The sequence below is a fragment of the Pundamilia nyererei genome, unplaced genomic scaffold (genome assembly GCF_000239375.1).
Source record: "Pundamilia nyererei isolate P.nyererei 1_Seehausen unplaced genomic scaffold, PunNye1.0 scaffold00023, whole genome shotgun sequence".
NCBI lineage: Eukaryota > Metazoa > Chordata > Actinopteri > Cichliformes > Cichlidae > Pundamilia > Pundamilia nyererei.
The window spans coordinates 4,688,876-4,711,822 of record NW_005187424.1 but is presented as its reverse complement, the minus strand read 5'-3'; the positions used below and the strand labels follow the sequence as shown (position 1 = coordinate 4,711,822).

General features: G+C 38.3%; 1 protein-coding gene across 3 annotated transcripts in view; it reads left to right on the top strand.

The window, feature by feature from the left end:
• The window catches only part of LOC102206538 (uncharacterized), a 91,780-nt gene that overhangs the window by 16,236 nt on the left and 52,597 nt on the right, over positions 1–22,947 (top strand). For 2 of the 3 annotated variants that reach the window (XM_005727269.1, XM_005727268.1), the window contains exons 7-8: positions 5,362–5,427; positions 10,680–10,803. In XM_005727269.1, the coding sequence (XP_005727326.1) occupies positions 5,362–5,427; positions 10,680–10,803 (190 nt within the window). The remainder of the gene's footprint in view (positions 1–5,361; positions 5,428–10,679; positions 10,804–22,947) is intronic. The other variant, XM_005727270.1, reaches the window with a different exon arrangement.

Below are 22,947 nucleotides of genomic sequence, written 5' to 3'. Positions count from 1 at the left end.
CCCAAGCCTACCTCAAGCCGTGGCTTGGAACTCTCTTGAGATAGCACAGGTCAGGGTGAGGGTATAAACCCACTTCCAAAGCACTCAATGTCCCTTGGGAGATAAGGACCTCAGTACATGTGGAATGGCAGAAGTCTGAAGCCATGGGAACTTTTATTCAAGTTGGTTTGAATCTGTGGAGGAGGCTAAAGTTACTAGTAGTTCGGATTCTTCTCATTCACTGAGAAACTGACCATGGAGTATGACAGTGCTTAGAGTGCCTGTCAGCATCTGGGATAAACTACACATACCAAGAGTGCATAGCTTGTTCAGAGTTTCCCATGAAAACTTAATGCTGCCAAGCAAGCTTCTGAAATAACTTATTTTGTAAATAAGTTATTTATTAGATTAATAAAAACTTGAAAATAACCAAATATGCTTTCCTCGGGTAAAAACCACCCAGTCATTACGGCCCCCTAATGTGTACATGTCACAATTAAGAAAGTAAGTTCTTTCTAAAAATTTAACTCATTTCTAAAAAATCCTGGAAATGGCAAAAGTATTATATAATACTTCTATAAGAATTGGGAATATCACCAGATCCTTATATTGTTGACTCACACACTCTTACTGTAATGAGTGAAAGATGCTGCACAAAGTGCAAGGTATAAGAGGGGCATTTTTCTACAAATGTAAGGAAGCCTTCCATCGTCTGTTTTTTTTGTTTGTTTTGTTTTGTTTTTACTCGAGGTGTGTGCACTTATCTCTGAACTACCCATTTGTAGGAAATGACATAAGAAATGAAGCGGTTGGGGTGGTGGAGTAGCATTCCACAGTCTGCTGTAGTTTGTAGACATTCATTTAAGATCCAACTCAATGGAAAAACCCAAAGTGTTGTGTTGTGATGGGTCCAAAGAAGGAGAAACTACACAATTGTTTTTCCTGTGAATTATAAACATTATCACAGCCCCACACATGCAGTAGGTTACTTTCCAAGTCTAGTAAGACTGTTCTGTAAAGGTGCATTATGGATTTTTATTTTATTATTTTTTTTTTGTAGTCTCATAGTTGCTAGGTTCATGAATGTTTTCAAGGTTTTGTTTTGTTTTTTTATAGTTACTCTTTCAGATTAGTGACACGACGCTGAGTTTTCCTAGAACAGGCTTCATAACTTGTTTTTCACACCCGTCCCTTTAAAAGTCACATTAGAATAAATCCTAATATCATATTTGGCCATTGTCTTTTGGTTTTCCCCCTTTGGGCGTTGTTACACAGTGATATTTTAAACCTGTCGAGTAATTTCATTTCAGTGTCCTGCACCAGCACAACTACTCTTAACTGAGCGAGCACAGCAGACTTGTGTAAAAACTGTCCTTGAGGTTCAGACTTTATATCACTGGCTTCTGCTGCACAGTCTTGAAATATTGAGTTACAAGCCTGAGCCAAATAGTGATAAAATATGATCACTGCTGCACCATCTGCAGTCCACCAACTTTTTTAAGTAACCTGTTTTCAGTTGTCTGTCCTTAATTTAAATGTGACAGCTGGTAAATGAAACTTTGCATTGAAATGCTTAAACATGGAAGCTGCTGTGGCTGGCTGAGGTCGAAATCTCCTGATTATGCATGAAAGCAAAGCACAATCACAGCTGACGCAAAAATACTGACCATTAATTTTAATTATATGCATATTGTAGAAAAACACACAGTATATTTCCTGCAAAAATAATGGGAATGTAATGTTTGATTTCCCTAATGGAAATTTCTGTTCCTTATCAATTTCTCCTCTGGCTCAAAACTAATGATCTGTCTGGGTCAGTCTGTGGAAGTAATGGTCTAGAAAAGTCATTCTTTTTGCTAATATTTATTTATTTTTAATTTGAGGAAAAACACTGATGCATCACCCTCCAAATAAGTGTCTTCAATTAAAGTAATGACCAAATGTTGCCAGTGTAAGTACTTTGACTTGTCCATCCTGTTGTATCCTGCATTGTTTTTCTTTTTTTTATTCTTAACAGAAATACACCAGTGTGCTGTTAATCAGTTTAGGTTTGAATTATTTGTTTGCACCATTGACAGATTTGTGTGTCCATGTGTGTGTCCTTATGGGCACAGAGGAGGGGCACAGGGCATTTAACATCGTCGGTGGAAGGTCTTGTTATCAGTGTGTGAACAGCTCTGAAACACCTGGACAATCGATAGTTCCCTCATTGTGTTCAAGGAGGCTTAGTGGTCGATCAATGCAGAGGCTCAGCCCCGCTAACGCACACACAACACATGACCTGCATCTTTTACCCTTGGCGCCCCTCGCTCTTTATGCACTGCCCTACACGGTAGAGCTGCTGTAAAATGTGCATTTTGGCACAGCCATGCAGGGCACCTTATGCACACAGAATGTATGAGTACATATAAGTAATCTAACACAAATTGCTTGATGAAATGTGTTTGCGCTTTATTAATTTCATGTACCCATGTACTTTTTTTGACTTTATAAAACTGGAATTTAAGGATGAAACTCTCAAACTTCTCTCTTGTCTTCCCCAGAGATCCGTACACACCCACACATGCAGACTAATGAGTGGATTATATAGCCAAGTCGTAAAGATAAAATGTGTGAAATATCTGCCTTAATGAACCTCTACCAAATCTCCTTTACATTTTTGTGAGTTTAAGGGGAAGTACACAGTCTGGTAAAGCATTTTAAAATGACAAAGATTCTGCAAAGGCCAGATGTTTTATTAAGATATTATTAGAAACACTATACAACCAGCCAATTGTGTAGCCGACGTACATAAAATCATCCAGATACAGGTCAGGAGCTGGAGTTACCGTTCATGGCAAACACTGGAGGAAAACGGTGATCTCGCTGATGTTCTGTGGAGAGAATCACTGTATTGGTAGAGGAGAACAGCCAGGTCGGTTGGCTCTGACAGAAGGGTCACTCAGATAAGCACACCTTACAACCAAGTGTAAGCATCTCACACTGCACAGCACACTGAAGCAGATAGACCCCTGTCAATCAAAACAAAAAAAGGAATTTGAGGTAGTGGAAGGTGATAGACAAATACAGACATCCATTTTTTTTCTTCAATGAAAACAACACATGAGATGTCAAAAATTACTAAATAACTAGATAACTAAGATAATGCCTCTGGAGTTTTTCAGGAACCACATATTTCTTCTAACCTTTTTTTGAATGCTCACATACTGTCACAGCCAAATAGATATTGGCAACCTAAAGAAATCCGTATCAGTTTGAGTATATACTATGCTTAAAACATTTTCATCTCATTATCTGCTGTTGGACTGCGCTTTCCATCAAGAAAGTGAAATGATTACACTCCACTAGACTCTATTTACAGAAACAGGACTTTTACTTGTGAAAATATCAGATTGGTTGGGTGCTTTTTGTGGATCTTTAGCATTTTCATTGTTTATTTTGCAAACTAACATCATAAAAGGAGGAGCGACCAACATTTTCAGTTTAGTAGATATCTGATTTTGTCTGGAAGCTTTGAAAAAGTTAACACAGTAATAACCTTTATTCATTGTAGCCATATGTCAGATTTTTAACATTGTATTATCATGTCTTTTAACCTAAAGAAAGCTTAAAAATACTGATGTAAATGGATAAGGAAATATTGTATTTTTTTTTTTTTTTTTAAGAAAAAATGTTTCTCACAAATATGTTTTGTAGGCCTAATATGAGGCTACACTGCTCACGTCAAAATTGGGTTGACATATTCAAATGCTAGCCTCTATATTTGGCATCAACAGTATGACTCCATGGACTCACCCTGCCGTATGTTAACAACCCAGGCTAGTGATGGTGTCTCAGAAATCCTTTACCCTCCTGCTCAGGCACCAGGCCTTAATCAGATCATTGTGTTTTGGATGTGATAAAAGATATGACTGGTAACAGGAATGTGCAAATGAGAAAGATATTAGAGAAATATATTTCATACCATTCGTGTGCATCTCCTGAACAATTGTTCCTGTACGAGTTCAGACCTGGTTGCATCATAATTTCCATGACTGTTCATAGCTTGTGTAAGAGTTTGTGTGGACATGAGTTTAGAAACCAGTGTTCTCCCAGTAAACGAGCACAAATGTTACCATCTACCCCAAATGAAGGCCCCCCGTTTTGGACACAGTTTAGAAGATCTAGTCTGTGCATTTGCAAGTGATTGGATCTGAGGAATCCCAACTTTATCCCAGAGTCTTTTATAAGGCTGGATGTTGTCCAGAGGTAGAGGATCAGAGGGTTTGAAGGGGAGAAGTTGGCCAAATTTATATTGAGCAAACATTTTTCGTTTTAAGGGGGAAACTTTTTGGTCTAACCTCATACCAGAGGTTGATGAGGACATTTGTGCTGCGCAAGTCGTGTGATTTCATATGTTTTTGACTTATGTTGTGTGGATGTTGTGTTTTCATGTGTATACAACTGTATTACTGTGGCACCACAGGTTAGCAGAAATGTTCACGTATTCAGAATGATAGAAGTAAACGTTGTTTTTCTTTGTATTTTGCCTTTTTAAGTCCACATGTTATATCTTGACTTTGAAATCTCTCGCTGCAACATTGACATCACTGCTTCTCTGTTCTTTGCTTTTCAACTCTGGCAAGTTTTTTTTTTTTCTTATGTTCAAAAATATGGTTTAAACTGCTGTAGATGAGAGGACTAGGCTGCATAAAACTTCCTAAATTTGTTGGCATTTCCTTTCAAGATTTGAAAGCGGGGAGATATGAAAGAGTGGGCGTAACGCCGCGCTCCAAAATAACATTTAGCTGTCTGGAGAAACCACTAATAGATTTGCAGTCTCAACAACCAACTGTTGAGAGATTACAGGAGCTTAGACTTATAAGGAATGGAACAGATGTTGAGCTCCAAAAACCTGTCTTGTCATTCACGTGGGATTGAAACGTACTGTAAAGACACTCACTTCTAATGTTTAGCAACATCCGGCTTCTTCGTGATGGTACAGCATTTTGCAAGCAGATTTCTGGCTTGATGTGGGTGTGTGATGTTCAAAGTACATGTAAAATATACAACCAAAACATTTGCTTTAAGTAGCCCCCGAAGGCACCTTTTTTTGTTTGGAGAAAATATAAAATCGAAAAGTTGTGGAGGATCAAGGCACTGCATGGTAAACAAGAAACTATTATAAAATTAAATCTCTTCATTGCCTCGGGCGCTATGATGCAGTAACAACCTAATGTTTAATACAACGGAGGAGTGCTTGTCACTAAGACTGTAGAGGATGACTGATCACTACTTAATACCTAAGCGCCTCTCTTTCTCTCCTTTTCCTTCCCTGCTTTCCTCTGCCTGTATCTCTGTTTTTCCCCTTTTCTGTCTTTTTCTATTACTGTCTTTCTCCAGCATTTCAATTGGAATTAGTTATGTCTTAGCTGGCAGTGAGGCCTACGCTGCACTTCTTAATGTCAGGTAAGTCTTACGATCATGCTACTTGGTTAAACTGTAGCTTTTTAGGTTATTCTGATTAATTTCACGTTACACTTCTCTTTAATCAAACCTAAATCCAGTTTCAAACCATGCACAAGGGATGGGAATCCTTTCATCATATCTTTTTAGGCTCTGCTTTCAACATCTGTTAATTAGCTTTTATGTGGCTGCCTCTGTCAGTTTTTGCTTGCATTATCTGGGGTGCTAGGCTTTCCGATTTAGCCTAATGTATGCTATCCTCTACATAGTTTACATGCAGTATGGTGAGGGGATCAAGATGGCTTAGCCTGACATATGAGTTGCTTTAATTCTAAGCTTGGGTTCCTTCTACATATAAATTACTTCAATTCTTTAAGGGGTTCCAGCTCAGAGAGAGTGCCATTCAAACACAATTAACAGCAGGGAAAAATGTCACTGAAAAAATAAATAATGTGCAAAGAAAGCCAAACGTCATGCAGGGCTGCCAGAAATTTTGCACATCAGTCTGGCTCCCTGTTCCCCCTTCTCAGTTAGCACAAAATTGAAAGCGAATTGTCACTTCAGGGTTGTGTTGTTAGGGTGACATGAGTTCACACAAAGATATTTTTATTTGATATTGATTTAAAAGGGGAAAGAAACCCTGATGCAACCCCGAGAGCTGACCACAGGAGAGGGAGGCCCTGAAAGGATTGCATGAAGTTACAGCATTGCTTTTAATCAAAGCAAACAAACACGTACAGGCTGCACACACTGCAGAGATGAGAGGGAAAACATCCCATTATCAGGCATTAAGGATTTATTTTCTGTTGTAGATTATTCAGTATAGTCTTAAAGTAATTTATGCTAGTGAAAGCTAAATGGATAACATGTTTCGGTATTTCTAAATATGTCAGGTTTAGGTGTCTCTCTTGAAGTTGACATAATCTTACCTAGATCATTACGAGCTATTCTGGACTTTTTAGTCTTGCCAAGTTTGAAATTTATGCATATTTATGTGCCGCTTTCATGCTGCAGTAGCATGATAAATGCTGGAAAAATGCATCTTTCTGATACACATAGATTTTTCTTCCTGCAGCTTTGGCCGCGTCAGAGGTTAGCCTTATTAAAAAAATGATTGTTAGTAATTCAACTTAGTGTACTACTTGTTAGAACTGTCAGATAATGTGAAGTATTAAATAAAGCAACTTTGTTTAAACTAAACTTGAAGCAGCAAAAATCGTTGCAGCAACTCCAACCAGCTCTTCAAGTAATCGTTGTCTCGACCTCGCGCCTCCCTCTCCTTTCCTTTCCCAAGCCTATAATTACCTTTATCAGTTAACAGAGCTAATTTATTTTGTCATGCCCCAGTAAATACTTAACCCAAATAATATTATTCACACTCTACAGGATGGTTGGACTGCTTCGTCGGCACACCTGGGGGCTTCATTATCGGGCCGCTCGGTGCCGGGGGGGATTCTGCGATGTGTTGTGGGGAGACAGGGTTACTGGAGTGAAAACACCTTAGGAGACCTCCTTTGGATAAACTACCATATTCCCTCTCCCCAATCAATAGGTTACTGCAGATCTCTGTGTAAAAACTCTCGTCAATACTGCTGTAGGATAGCGAACACGAATCCCAGAGAGTGAATCTCACTGAGCTCTACAGGAATTGCGCATCAGCACCTCACTCTCTCAAACCAATGGCCAGATTATATTTTAGCTCTTTAGATAAAGAAAATATTAATTTTCTATCTAGTTGGAATCATTACAGGCTTTGAGCTATGTTTAACCAATAAATACAGTTTAAATTGCAAGCGTTTAATTAAGAGGAGCAAAAGCTCATCCTTATGTCTGTTGAACTTAAATCTTAATAGTCTTGTTCCTCATAATTCATACAGTTGGCAAAATGAACTAATTTTAAATATATTTTTTATCTTACTGTTAATATTTTATTTAAAATATCCATTTGCTCCAGTTGATACTTTAAAACCACATTAGGGAAGCCTCTGTGGAAACTGATGGACAAATACAACAACCTTTTTACTGCATATATCTTTATTATATAGAAGATTGTAATAAAGAGTGTTAAGTCATTTTAGGTTTCTACATTTTTTCCCCTAGTCATACAAAAACGTATATCATTTTTTTATTTTATATTCCAAAAATAAAAATGCTGCAGAACGTCATAGTCAGATTACAGCTACAGTATTCCGATTGACTGATTGGACAAACACTTAAGTGGGAATTTAAGAAACAAAGAAAAAGAACAAAAAACAATCCCCCCCCCCCCCAAAAAAAAACAAAAACAACTTTTCTCTTACTATGTCATCTGTGCGACTCATGAAACCTCCACATACAGCATTTATCCAATCAGCTTAAGCCACAACTGGGAAAAAAAAATCAAATAATAAAGTTGTGCCTAAGAATCTATATGTATTAATGACGCTCATCAGGAAAGCACAAAAGTTTCAGACACAACTGAAAAACTTTACATCCTCCTACTCTCCCTAATCCTCCGAGGGATCCTCCAGGAATGTTGATGCTATTTTCTAGAGAATTGATTGCTGAGTAGGGGGGGGGGGTTCACACATGCTGATCTGTAATCTTGAACTTAACCTACTCAGGAGCAGGTTAGGGCTACAGCATAAGTTACCATGGCGATTTACCCTGATAAGTCGTGAACTACCTTTGTAGTACAGAAAACCCAGGGTTAACCTTAAAGTTACCTGGATGAGCCAAAATCCTGCTTCGTAGCACAGGCCTCTCTGTGTTGCTCTGCTGTCACAAATGAGGCTGAACTGATCATGTTGCACTTGAAGCTGAAAATTCTGTAGCAACAGTTACTTTTACAATAAGCATACTGACCAAACCTGATAGGCTATTTCATTTTGCTTCATGGAGGCATTACCCGTCTGTGCAATAAGACTCTGAAAACACCTCACTACACATAAACTGTATTATTAAGAAATTGTGCTTAAAATATTGAAAGTAAAAATAATTGTTCTGCAGAAAAATGTTCTCTAGCACTGCTAAACGGATGTATATTACTACTGCATATGTTTAAGGTTGAGCTCATTTTAAATACTGTTTAATGTTCAGTGTCGTATTTTAGAAATCACTCGTTTGTATTGGCTGTCCTGTGAGAACCACATATCTATGAAGAAAAAACTGTTCATGAGCTTAGAAATACAGGCATACGTCTTGGTATATTAAATATTCATTTAGAAAAAAATCAGCTGAATTAAAAGGCTTGTGCAGAGTGTGACATGGTTAACTGTCAATATCCACCGAGGGGATTAAAATATGAATGAAAAATGAAGGTGGGCTGTTGGCAAAACAGGTAGTTAAGCTTATGACATTCAGTCATTCTCATAGATGTTAGTCTGAAAGTACTGCTGAGCCTGCACCTGCTCCACTTACCATTTTTATGGACATGGTCAGAGCTGCCTTCATCTCCATCATCGTCACAGCATTCCTTGTTAATGCCTTAAGGGCGTTATTAACAGCTTTTTCAAACTCCATCTTATCTACATCACTCATGTTAGCCATGCTTAGCAAGACCAAACTCTTCTGTTGCGAGGTTAAATCACTGAGGGTTATTTACTTGCTAATGCCAGCTGTGTTTTCATAGGGAGGGCAGGTCGTAACTGAGCTGCTGGCGTCTGAGTGGCTGAGCTTTATGACAGCTCTGTCGGAAAAAGATTGCCTTACATTGGTATGTTTTAATTTATGCTTATTCTTAGATTTGATAAGGCAAGCACTGCTGCCCTTCCTTCCACTGGCTTAAAACGTTGCTTTTTGACAAAGCATATATTTAGAGCTTGATCAGGTGACCCTGAACCGTTGCTTAGTTATGCTGCAATAGGCTTAGGCTGCTGGGGGCTTCCCATGATGCACTGAGCGTTTCTTCTCTCACCTTTTTTTTTCACTCTTTAACGCTACTTTGCATTTAAACCTTAGTTGTTGTTCTTTGGCTCTCTTCCACAGTGTGTCTTTTGTCCAACGAGGCGTGCCTGATATCTGGGGTTTTCTCTCCATTATTGTAGGGTCTTTACCTTACAGTGTAAAGCTCCTTGGGGGTCACTGTTGTTGAGATTTGGCACTTGGTAAATAAAACTGAATTGAATTGAAAGGAAAACTGTGACTGCACAACATGCAAACAGACCTAAGTCTACAGTACAGGATACAGTTTTAAATATAATGCTTTATTGTACAGTTAACTGCTGTTTCTTTTCGGTGTACATGGTTGTTGTTGTTGTTGTTGTGAAGGGGCTGATTAAAGCCTAGCAAAGTAAGTTTGTTGCATAAAACTAATCCAACATTTAGTAAAATGTATTCACTGAAAACAAAGAAAAACAAACTGCAGGACTTTAAATTGTATGCAGAGCAGTTTTTGCTGTTTTCTGAGTACTTTTATACTTGTTAGCTATCTAGTTGCCTGGAAGATCCCCACTTTTAAGCCATTTGCTCTCATTAATTGTATTACTAGTCATCTTTACATCAGGTCAAATTCATGAAGGTACTTTAGTACCTTATCTTAAGGTACTGTCCTCTACATAGATAGTAGGTAGGATGAAGGTCCTTGTCTAAAAGGCAACCAGCTTCTGACAGCAGTATTTGATATCCTGTTTTGAGAACGAAAGAGGTTTATTGTTGTATTCTTGCACTGTTGCATAAGTCTTTGTCCTTTATAGCAGCTTTATGTGCTGCAACACAGTTGCAACACGTATAATTATTTTATATTGTAAATATGATGTGTTTGTATTGAATATTTAATCTAGAGCTTAAGTAGTAACTTTAAGCACTGCATAAAGTTTACTATAAAATTTATTTTGTGCTCTGTGTATGCATTGGTGGATTAATAGTAGTATTAAGTTGCATCTACTGGGAAAAATGTCTGTTTCAGTGAAGTAGCTAAGAGCAGTTTTAAGTATAATAATGCATGAACTTCAATAATTTGTTTGGACGTTTTACAAAATTGTTGACTTACTGTATGTTTGGTTACTTTGGCTGTGACAGTGAATATCCAGGAGGTGTTTTCCCTCAGTCAACAGTAGTTGCTAAAACTCCAGATGTTTTCATTGTTAATAAGCAGCAAACAGGTGTTTGTTTTGGAGGATGACTGTTAATTGAACCACAAGCTTATGAAGTACTAGACTTGCATCTTGATTATCTATCAATGCAGAGCGCTTGTGTTTAGTCAACAGTCAAATTGTGCAGATTTTTATAGCATAGAGTTTAATTATGTGTGTTATGGATTTTTTTTCTCTCCACAGCCACATCTATGTGATCCCAGTCTTCACCTGGACCCTGACTCTTGCTATTTTACTGGCCCACACAGTTATTCAGCCAATCACTTCAGTGCTCACCCTCCTGAAAGGAATCCTCCTCATTGTCACGGTAACAGTGATTCTCTTCATTTTGCTATTTTGATACATTTTAGCATAATTTTCAAGCATTTGCAATAATGACACAGGGCTTTACTGGGAATAGCTTTTTATCATTAGAAAAAGGAGAATTCATGTAAAGGAAAAAACATATTTGGGAATGTCGCTAATGATAAAGGCGTCTGATGGCTGTGTCATGTCCTGAGTATCCATCTGTTCGATATTTATGTGACGGTGTTCACTTATCTAAAATGGATTCTCTCTTCATGAAAGCGCTGATTTGATGTAGAAGGTGTTGTTTCAACAGTAAGATCATTTTGGCAGCTGCAGCTTGTGCTGTTGTATTGCATTATGCAGGGAGGTGTTTCGGTTATACAGCCTGCTTTTATTGATTTGAATGGGATGGACAAAATAAAGGAAACATAAATGATAAATGTGAGACATGAAATATCAAACAGAATTTGATGTGAGGTTGGAGTTGTTTGATGTGTTTTCTAGTTGAATGATGCCTGTGAAGTAGTTCTGGTTTGTTAGTGTAAATACTGCAGCTTGTTGGAATTTTGATGAGGTGAAATGACACACTCATCTCAGACTCTGCATAAAGTTCACCTGTTTCCATAATGTGTTATTGTGGGTCATACTTTTTGTACAGGTATGCTTTCCCTCACCAGTGATTTTCCATGACTTTCCAAGAACTGATATTCAGCTTATTATCCTATAAATGTTTATAATCGGTGTTAAAAGTATTACTAGATTCATATTGGTTATTCATATAAAATTTTATCTGCCTCATGATAGTTTCATCATAGCCTCTCCGCATACAGCTGAGAATTTCAACTCAGGACTTTAAGTTGTTGCTTGCAGCTCTCTAGTCTTTGAACATGAGTGTATATTATTGTTCTCTCTGTGTTCTGCCTGAGACAGACTGGTGACCTGTCCAGCATGTACCCCACCTCTTGCCCTGTGACAGCTTGGATAGGCTTCAGCCTTCCCGTTAGTCTGGAATTTGATAAGTGAAAGCAATTGTCAAAAGGAAAAAAAAACTAAATTAGGGGTTTTTTTGCTTGTTGCTTGGACTTTAAAGCTCGATGGAAATGTACGTTTTCAGAGTTGCTGCTACATCTCCCACCTTTTTGTTTTGCCAGTCAGTGTGAGGAAGACGATGTGCCTGGGAAAAAATTAAATGGGCTGAATGAAATTAGCAGAACTGCAAGTCAGTAATTCATAGGACGTAAGTCTGAATGAGGTTCTCCTCTTGGGGAAGTGTGTCTCGCTCTCTATCTTACCAACAGTAGTGGCTCTGATAACATGGAAGACAGCATGACCACACAATGGAAAAATCGTTGAACTCTAATTTGGGTTAAAAAAATTTACATGGGAAAGCTGTTTCAGGGTTTTTGTGCCTGCACAATGGTGGAGTTTTAAAAGAGTAGTCATGAGTCCTGTTATCTTGTTCTACTACTTCTCTGTACTGCTTCTTTATTACCACACCGCTGCAGCAAACACTGAAAGCATAGATGATGTACATGTTTCTGTGCCTTTGTTGTGTAAAGATTTGTGTAAAAATAAATGTGAGATGTTGGATATTAATCATTTCAGTTTAATTTTTCTAATTTGCTTTATATTGTAATGTAAAGACACTGTAATATATGCAAGCCCTTGGGTGTGGTGGGAACCAAGAACAGCCATTTAACAGGAAAAGAGCGCAGGCATTATGAAGGTCAAGGAGGGGCAGCCATAGAAATACAGTGAGTGATATGGCTGATCAGTACATCACGGATATACTGGCTGATAAAGGAAAAAAGATACCTTATGTATCAGTACAACCCAGAAGTAATCCAGATTAGAGGAAATAGATAATAAATTATAACTTCAATATCAAATTTTTGTTTTTAAAGTCATTAAAGTGTACAATCACTCTGCAGCTGGGAAAAAGAACAGTTCAAGGAAGTCATTAAAAGCTTCAAATCACTGTTACACTCATGGCCATGATGGGTTTATGTAAACTTCTGACCACTACAATCCTTCCAGTTGTTAAATACAATTCCTCCCGTGGATTTTTCTGTGTTCATTAGCGAAGGGAAAAAACATTTTGATTTATTGTGGTTGACTTTTGATAGCTGAAAATCTCACACACTGTCCATCACTTGAGCTTACTTCATTTGTGTACAACTTTGTGAATAAGAACTTCACCAGGCAAAATTCATACAGAAATTACCTTGGATAAACAACAGGTTTTCAGACTTTTTTATCCAGCCTGCAGTATACATTATGCAACATGATCCTCAAGGGAAATTACAGAAAAAACATTTCTTCACAAATGAGTCTTATATTACACCATGTAGCTTACAGTTTTTGAAAAGCAGAAAGAGTCACCGAAGATGATTTAAATATTGGGTAGAAAAGGAATTAATCACAGTACTTTAAGCTTATTTGCTATTACATGAAATAGCACGTAGGAAAGGCAAGAGATGAATTACAATATATCAAGAAAACTACTTGTATCAGAAAATGAATACTTTGAATTTATAAAGTCCGCTGGCATAATAATGAAGACTTTCTACAACACATGTCAAAGGGGATTCAAAAGATAATTCATATCTAAAGTGTTATTCTAGAAAAACTAGGAAAGCAATGAAAAGATTTATACTGTACAGCTATACTTTGTACCGGCACTAAAGGAGACAAAAACAAGACAAAGAAGAGAAGCTCAAGAGAGATAAAGGAGAGATCAAACATGTATTGCAGCTTCCAAACTTCTGAGAAAATAAAACTCTCAAAATCAGTTTATTCTTTTATGTTCGTAATCTCATCTCAGTTTGAAAAAAAGAAGAAAGAAACTCATTTCTGACTTGCACAAACTCTTTGCTTGTGTACCTTGCTTTTATCACTTTTTTCAATTACTTTGTCAGTTTTAAAGTGGGATGAACTGTACACTCTCTGCATACAAACTTCTGAGTGATGTAGCCATACTAATTGTCAGGACAACTCCTCCGTAAGTTTGTTTGTTTTACATTCTTATATGAAATATAATTTGATGCAAGTATCACTCTGTACACGCAAAGTGCTGAAGGGTGTAGTAATGACTGCCATTACAACTCTTCAGTAAGGGTTTATACATTTCTTATATGAAGTATAATTTGTGATTTAAATGGAAAGCCGTCTGTTAAATAGTGAAATTTCTCTCGGCCTGCCTAAGCCAGTGTTTCCCACCCACTGTGCTGCAGCACATAGGTGTGCCGGGGAAGATTATCTGGTTCCTGGCGTGAGTAATGGGCAGAACAATTACATTCTATTTCCACTAGAGGGCAGTACAACTACCTGCTCTAATTAAATGGGTTGCCAACTTCCAGTAAAACAGAAGAAGACGAAGAAGAAATTACATAATAGTCATACTGTGAGGCGATGCAGTGCGTAATAGGAATAGATAAATATTTGAAAAGAAAAAGTAGTCAATGTGACATGGGTCTCACATTGACCCAGATCTGCTAGAGCCTTAATCTGACTCAGATTAAGGCTCTAGCATGAATAGTGGTCAGAAGAAAGCAAAAAAATTATCAATATGCTTTTTGTGACATTTTTGTCTGGAGGTATGCCGTGTGATTTTTCTAATGTGAAATATGTGGCATGGCTCCAAAAGGTTGGGAAACACTGGTCTAAGCTATGGTTGCCACTGATAGGCAATAATATAAAGATTAGATCATGCAGTGTACCAAGTGGGGGCAAATCCCAGTACTGCACACAAAGCACAGTCTTGTGGCTTTGCAAACTGGGGTCAGATACCAGATGCCACCGGAGTTCAGGAAGCCCTCCCAAGGTTACAGAGCAGGAGCTAAACTAAAGGCTAGCAGGTGGAAGTGTAAGCTGTTTCTGCTGTCACTTCTGATGGGGAAATGTCAACTCACTAGTAGACAACCTTGATGATTTGGTGGCACTGTTGAGAAATATTGAGATGCTACCGGGAATGTTGTCTGCTGTGCTTTGTGGAAAAATACCTGACTCCTGTGTAGACTTATTGAGCTTCACTATTATGTGATCAGAAGACGAGCAACAAGAGCAAAGGTGTTCTTGTTGAGGCATTCAGAACTGGTGCAGTAGGAGTTGCCTCCATCTCAGTACTGCAAAAACCAAGAAGATAGGATAGCCTAGATCTTCTGACTATCTGCCAGTCTCCGTATATAGCCAGGACACTGAGGTGGTGAACTCATAAATATCTGGAGGTCCTACTGGATGACAAGCTGGACTGGTCCCTAACCACAGGCTGACTACACTGGAAGATTTTGTCCCCACTGCAGTAAGCGTTTTTAACACCCTCTGATGGGAGATCCACCTGGATATTCATTCACCGCATAACGAGGCTTGTTTGCATTTCTAGCTGATGTGCTTTCTTTAGTCTCAAGTTACAGACCCTTCAACTACAAAGCCTTTGTTTGGTTTTGGCACGTAGCTCTACCTCCACCTCTCATCACCAGTGAAGGTTGTCTTGGATGTAGTGCCTTTTCAATTGTGACACACACTTGGCAACAATGTGGTGACTTTCAAATTTATTGTGAGAACTGCTCTTAATGAAAAGTAAAGAATGTCAACAGTTTCTCTGATTGTTGTGCAACAATCCTGACGCACAGTCTGCTCGATATCTAACAATTTTAGCAGTTGTTACTGTGGAAGGTTGCCTGACTGTGTGCCACATTCCCGTGATGTTCTGCCCTTTTTACTACAAGAATGCCACTCAGAACATCTTGTCAAGCTCATTACTTCACTGACTTGAATCTTTGTAAGTATTTCAAAGTCAAATTTCTTAAGTTTGAAACAGAATTAGAAGTTTGCTTTTCTTTGAGCTTAAGATTCTGCATCTAACTTGGTTCATTTTCCTGAGGTTATGCTTGGATGTTTCTCAAAAGCATACAAACGTTCTACTTAGCACACACAATTCAGTTTGGAGTTGTAAATTCACACTTAATATCAAATTAATATATTTTTGTGTGACAAATAAAAGAAAAGTAAATATCATATTTATTCATTTGGTTTTTTTAATCGTAGATCCTGGTAAGAATTTTAAAGGGAGAAATTACAGTATATTCGGTATCAACTGAGAGAGGATATTTAAAGGTAAAAAGATTTGAGAATAATTATATTAACAAAAAAAAGTTTCAGGAGTTTATCGCCTTTACGTGACATACTTTTCCACTTTGTGCTTATTCGCCGCCTAAAAATATGCTTTGTATATTTTTTGATGACTGCAGTGACATAAGAAATGCTGGTTTCTGCAGCAAATGAAAGGTCATGCTGGTAAAATGGATGGAGGTGGCACTCTACACTTCTACTCTATGCAGAAGCTTTGTACTTAAGGAGCTCCCAGTGTGTCTGTGGCGGTTTTGGGCCTTTCCAGGTCAGTTCCTGCCAACATCTTGGCATGTCAGCATCTCAGTAGGTGCTCTTTAAAGACATTTTTAGGCTTGGCTCAGAGTCCATTTAACACCACCATCACATCCCACAAGATTACACTGCCTCAGTGAATTGTACATCTGCTGCAGGGAAATGTATTATATTCAGTGTTAGCCAAGCTTTTGATGGACACAACTCTTTGCGACACAAATGATTAATAATATTACTTTGAACGCCTACATTAGCGTAATCCTAGCAAGCTAATTTTATATGTAAATTAAAGCTTTTCTTATGGGACAATATACAGTTCTTCGTGTATAGTCGATAAAAGTATCATCGCAGTGCCTCACAATTCTCTGTGAGTAACCAAATCGCTATATTTGAATGTCCATGTAACTGGAGCCTATGTTTAGGACCAGGGAACAACTTTCTGTGATTATGCAATGTGAGCAATTATGTCGGAAAATTTGCATTTAAACAATTTCAGGGATATTCATGCTAGTTAATGGATAAAAATTTCTGTATTTAATGTGCCTTTCCCTTCAGCTCTTTCCTAGCGTGGCACAGGAAAATCCCCAGTGTCTCTTTAAAATCAAATGGATGCAGATTTTTCAAAATTGCAGCCAATCAGTGATAGAAAATATTAAATGTGTCCTTTTTGACACTTTTCTCTCCCCCATCTTCTTAAAAATCACTGCCTAATTGGCAAAAGAAATGTCTCTGGAAGAAATACTTCGACAGCTTTTCACCATCTTTCTAAAGGTTTCACTTCTCTCCACTATTGTTGCTGAAGACTTTTTTTTTTTTCATGATATTCGTTCTTCCCAAGGACAGAAATGTCTTTTTTGTGTACCCTGTAAATGTGTTTATATTCTACATTAGTTCAGCTCAATTATTGACGTATTGGCAGATGAACTAATGCTGCGGGGATTAGTAACAGCGGCGATCGATGCCAGTGTTATTCAGTCTTATCTTGCTGGCAGCAAGAGAGTGAGGTGTGGGTTTTGTGCTACAGCAGCTCACGGTCTTTTGAGAGGTACCCGTCACAGGTGGCTATATAAATATAAATAAAAATAATGTCGGCATTGTACTCATAAATGTGTTGAATTGGGGTGTTTGACCATAAGTGTATAGAATTTCCGGATGAATTTGAGACTAGTTTTAACAAACGCTGATCCACATGTTCTGAAAGGACTTGCTGTCTTGTAGCTTAAACCTTTTTTTTTTTTAAATGAAAAATATACACAGTTCAAATTTACAAGACACTTTTATACGTCTTTAGATAGACCAGGATTTTTTTTAAACAAAAGGAAGCTGTGAGACAACTTTGCTTATTTATTTTTTTAGTTTTCTAAAGATGCAACTTTGCTGCAGAGCCCAGGATTAACAATTTCAAGCGCACTCAGTTTGTAGGATGGTGCCATACAATGATTGTTTGTTAATTTTACTACTTTTGGTATGTCTTTATTACTTTTGCTGCACTCTCTGATGAAGAAATATACATCACACTAGTGGAAACTCGCATTGTTCCTTCAAGTCCTCGTCCAAAAAAGCGATGTATTTGACTTCGGTAGTATTTTACAATTGAAACGTCTCCATGGGGAGCTGCTGGTTTGAGTTTCTAAGCTTGATGCTGTTTGAACAGCTCTTTCCCAAACAAAAGGTTTGAGTTCAAACTCACTCTCAGCTATTTGCTTGTTTACTTCCGCCTTATCTTTATTTCTGTCTGAATGAATCTCACAGGGCGTGAACCCTTGAGTATAACTGAAATGCTGGAGTCATACTAATTTCAATATGCCATGGAAAAATTGAAAAACAAGGGGAAAATGTTGAAATGAATAAGCTAATTCACATGCAAAATGTGTACAATGTAGTAGGAGTACAGTTCAGCAGTAGCAAATTGATAGCTATTTGTTTTTATAGAGTTACTTCTTATTAGCCATTAGTAGGACATGTAAATATTTTTCCTTTTGCATATTTTACAGTAAAAAATATGACAAAAATATCTGACATCCCCTAGCCTAAGTATTAAGATATGTTTTAAGACTATGGGAATGTAAGAATAAATGTCAGGGTTGTTGGTGAGCAGCTATCCAGACACCGGAATCAGATCAATGACGTCCCTCCAGAGCAGAAGGCGTTCAGTGGAACCTTTGTCTCCCCAAAGGATCTTCTGTCCTTGAAGAACAATGGAGAAACTGCGCAGATTGATTTTAGATTGCATTGATAGCACACAAGTCCATAAGCGCTTTCATGCACAAACCCACACTAACGTCAACTGAGCGTGCGTCACAGAAGTTGTGGTTCAATTTTGCCGTCGTTACTGAGGCCGAATTTTAAAAGGAAATAGATAAAATCATCCTGACACCTTGGTGAGGTGATGCTTCCTCTGTGATGCTGTTTTGGAAAGCCGCCTTTTCCTGCACGTCCTGTAGATGGAGATGTACACACAGAGACTCCTTTGGACGCACACACACACACACACACACACACACAGTATGAAAGAAATGTGACCTAAAGCCAAATCCCAAACAGGGGGAGGCGTTAAGATTTAGAGGCTCAGTTCTGGAGCAGGGCACTGAGAGCCATTCCCTCTACTCTGCATCAATATGAGAGAGAGCTGGGCGGGCAAGGCCGACTGCACCAGAATAAAACACTGTCGTCAAGCACCGTCCATTTATGGCCCACCAAATGTGATTTTTCTCTTTATAGCTGAAATATTAATGTTTCTATCTTGGTATACTTAGAAAGAAAACAGCAGTTTCCAGGCCCTGAGCTGCCAGGATAGAAGGGCATGAAAAGAGGTAGACTGGAGAATTTAACAAGTAATGCATTGGCAAATAAAAGGGTGGATAAAGTATGACCTTCACTCAGTGACCACTGTAAAACATCAAAGCCAATGTAACAGACATAAACAAAATGTTTTTCAAACATTTTTTTTATTCAATTCTTTGCCGTGTTTATTAAAAAAGCATACAGAGCATTAGATGCTTACAATTGGCATTATTTGGTAAGTGGGCGAAACCAAAAGGGGTAAACTGACTAAATTAATACTTAATGCAACAAACTGCTGCCACAACTCGGCGATTACTTCATCAGGCTATCGGTGAGGTCCTTTCACGATTGTTTTTAAAACGAAGTTGTTAAAATACCAAAACTGCACTCAATCTGTCATTGGTGCATGAATACTTTTAAGTGTTGCATGTGTACAATAAAATCACTCTATGGATGTATATGTATATTTCAGTGGCTGATGGGACTCGTCCATTTATGGTTTGTGGTTAAACTCTAACAGACCTCAAATCTGTGTATTTTCCACATTTACAGTCAGTTTATAGAAGTCTTTTGCAGCGTTTACCAGGATTTCCAGACATTCTCAGAACAAAATCAGCGCTGCAGTCTCTTTGATTGCTTCCCTTTGCAGGAGCATAATCCTAAATAAAGCCATCCATAATTTATTCCACATTAGAAATGGTGGCCGCAGGGAGATGTTTTTCCACTGCAAAACCACTTTCACTTTGCATCTGGGCTTTTTTAAGTCAAATTCATGAAAAGTCAATGTGAAACCTTGGCAGTAAACAACTTATGAAGTTGAGTGATGTTTTGAGGAGGCTTTAAATAACTGTTTGTTTTGGGGTCTGTTGAGAGGCAGAGTGGGGAGTATGTAAGTAAGCCCTTAAGGCATGTTGATTTGGATTGATTCTGGTGAGACAAAGGTCTATTTAAGTAACCTGATGGAGGCATTAATAGTGAATGTTTAGCTCGCTGTATTCCTTGCATGCTAGCAGCAGTGGTCAAAGATTCGTTTTGCCAGTTGTCTGTTAGATGAACTGAAATTTATTGTTACAACAATCCTGACTCCCAGGAAATGAAATCATCAAACACTTTTATTTGCCCAAGAGTTTATGATCAGGTACATAAACGGTAACATTGCTGCCACCTTCTGCTAAACAGTCTGGAAGATGCACATACTGTAGGCAGGACGCCCTCACCATCCTGCTTATTTTGAAACCAAGCTTGACCAGAGTATGATAGGAGGGTACAAACTAATTGTTGTGCTGCTAGCTAGCTTGGCTGACAGGTTGTATCAATGTCACTGTGCTATAAAATGATGCCAATTTTGTCTGGTGAAAGAGAGCCTCTAACTCTTAGTCTAATTAAATACTGAAATGGCACCTACTTGTCATTCACCCTTCAAAGGGCGTAGCCTTGAGCTTTATTGCACTTAAATTTACTCTAGTTCAAAAGTCATGAAGGGCAAGATTAGTATTAAAGGCTTAAATTAGTTTTCTACAAAGCTGGAAACATATGTTTTCATGCTGAAGTGGAGCATTTCAACTTAGGGGTCTTTAATTTGGCTTAGATTGGTGCCACCCTCATTGACATTCTAAGAATTGCAGTTTTTGGTATTCCCAGAGCTTGCCTCTTAGTGCTACTATAGATAGCAGATGCTAGCATGCAACTCCGGTTAAGCCATGTTGCTCATCTCAATCTGATTCCCCACAACATATGAAAACTGTTTTGACCCCTTTCCTGGTTGCGTACTTTTGGACATATTATTCAACTTTTATCTCCCATTCATATCATAGCATGTCCCTCTCAGTTGCCAGGAAACGCAAAAACTACACATACAGTGTGTAAAGTCACACTTGCTTCACTCACATGGGATCTCTCACTTTGTAATGAAAACACATTCTCTCCTCTTTGTTCCTCCTCTCCACTCCTCTTCTCCTTTCTTTTTCATTCCTTCTCTCTTCCCTCCTTTATGTAATTTCATCCGAATCGATGTGCTGCTCCAGCAGCTCCTTCAGGCCTGACGTCTGACTGATTGCTCCACACAAAAACCTGCAGCTAAATAAAATAACAGGGCAGCCTAAATGAAGTTTATGCACCTTGATAAGAGCTCTATTAAGTCATTGTGAAATAGGCTCGAATGTAGCTTTAGCCATTACATCAGCTAGACATAGCAATGCTACACACACACACACACACACACACACACACACACACACACACACACACACACACACACACACACTTTTAAATGAATCTCATGCACTGAGCTGTGGAATTATGTTTGAAGGTAGATTATTCACGGAGAATCGACTACAATTTCACGGTTTTCTGGAAATAATTAGCGTGACATTTATTCAGGCTTTATAATTGGTTAAGATTCCAGACCCTCACCTCTAATAAAGTTGTCATTGAACCTTTAATGCTACTCGCTCCCATGACAGCAAGGGAATATTGCAGCCTGGTGCAAGGGGGTCAAATCACTTGGAAGAGGACAATGTAGTTAGGCCTGTGGTGCATTTGTGTTAGGGTGGACCATATTTTACTTAAGCAGTCACCCCACAGACTCACCCATTCTCTCTAATGTAACGTGCTCCACCTGTAGAACGATGAGGAAATTTCTCGAAATATTACCAATTATTTTGTTCTTACACAAACCTCACGATGGTTTGCGTAACCTGGGTGATCATCTCCTCGATGGGAGCTCTCCAGTGACTTGAGCGCTGCTTCAAAGTCTTAGATATCCTGCACCTAAAAATGTTTAGCTTTCTTTTCTTTCATTACTTTTTTTTCCAAATTTTTATTTTTCCTTGGTTGAGGTGAACAAAACAGAACTTGGAAATCCTTCCTTGTTTTAAAGCTGCGCATTTGTGGATTGCTGAGAAAGCTGGAGTTTTGTTTCGTTTCATTTCATGTGCGTGACTAGAAATTGGGGAAAATTTTGGATCAGACTATTATTTTGCCTTTACAAGAAAGTAGTGAGACCTGCTGTGATGTATGGTTTGGAGACTATTGTACTGACAGAAAGACAGGAGGTGGTGGAGTTGAAGAAGCTAAAGATTTTCAGTGGGATTGACCAGGAGGGACGGGATTAAAAATGAGTACATGGTTGAGTCGTTCAGAGACAAAGTTAGTTTGAAAGGCAGGGCCCAGATGCTTTGGACATGTACAAAGGGGTTTGTTGATGTATCGGACAAAAGATGTTGAAGATGGAGCTGCTAGACGGGAGGAACAGAGGATTGGTGTGACAGAGGAGGATGTTGGGGATAGGGTGAGAGGAGGCAGAATTTATGGAACTTATGGTCAGGTTTATTTGAACCGCATTTATTTTTCATAATCTTATGCTACTTTCATGGACACAGTCAGGTGCCATGTCACTAAGGAGGGGGAGATTTTTTTAATTTTTTAATTCTTAGGACTAACATTAGATCAAACAACTACGAAATAAAAGCATCAGCTGAAATATGTGTCTAGGACTTTGAAGTCATTAAAACCAGTTCTGCTGTCCTCCTCTCTCTTTCCCATTTTTTCTAGTCTTTCTCCACATTTTGCTTTTCAGCCCATCCCTTTTTTTTTCTCACCTCTAATTAACTTGCTGCTATTATTATTATTTTTTCATTTGTTTTTAACACTACCGGTCTCCTTCACCCCAATTTCCTCTTCCTTGTTCTTTTGAAAAAAAGTGCATAGTGTTTTTGTGCACTAAAATACCAGTTGCTCTTGCACTCATGTTTTGGCAACATACAGATCACACTTACTCATCTTACGAAATGTTAAGCTGATTTCTGATATGACTATTGTTGTTCACGTCAGGTGAGCTTCCAGCGTGGGTTTTGTCTCCTGTTTCTCAGCCTGAGATGGAAAATGTCAAGAAATGTTGTCAAATCCTGTTTGATGCTGCAGAAATGAAAATTAGACATCACAAATACTCGCCTGACATGAAATTGCAGAAAGTTTTTCAGTTCTTGAATTTCTTTCA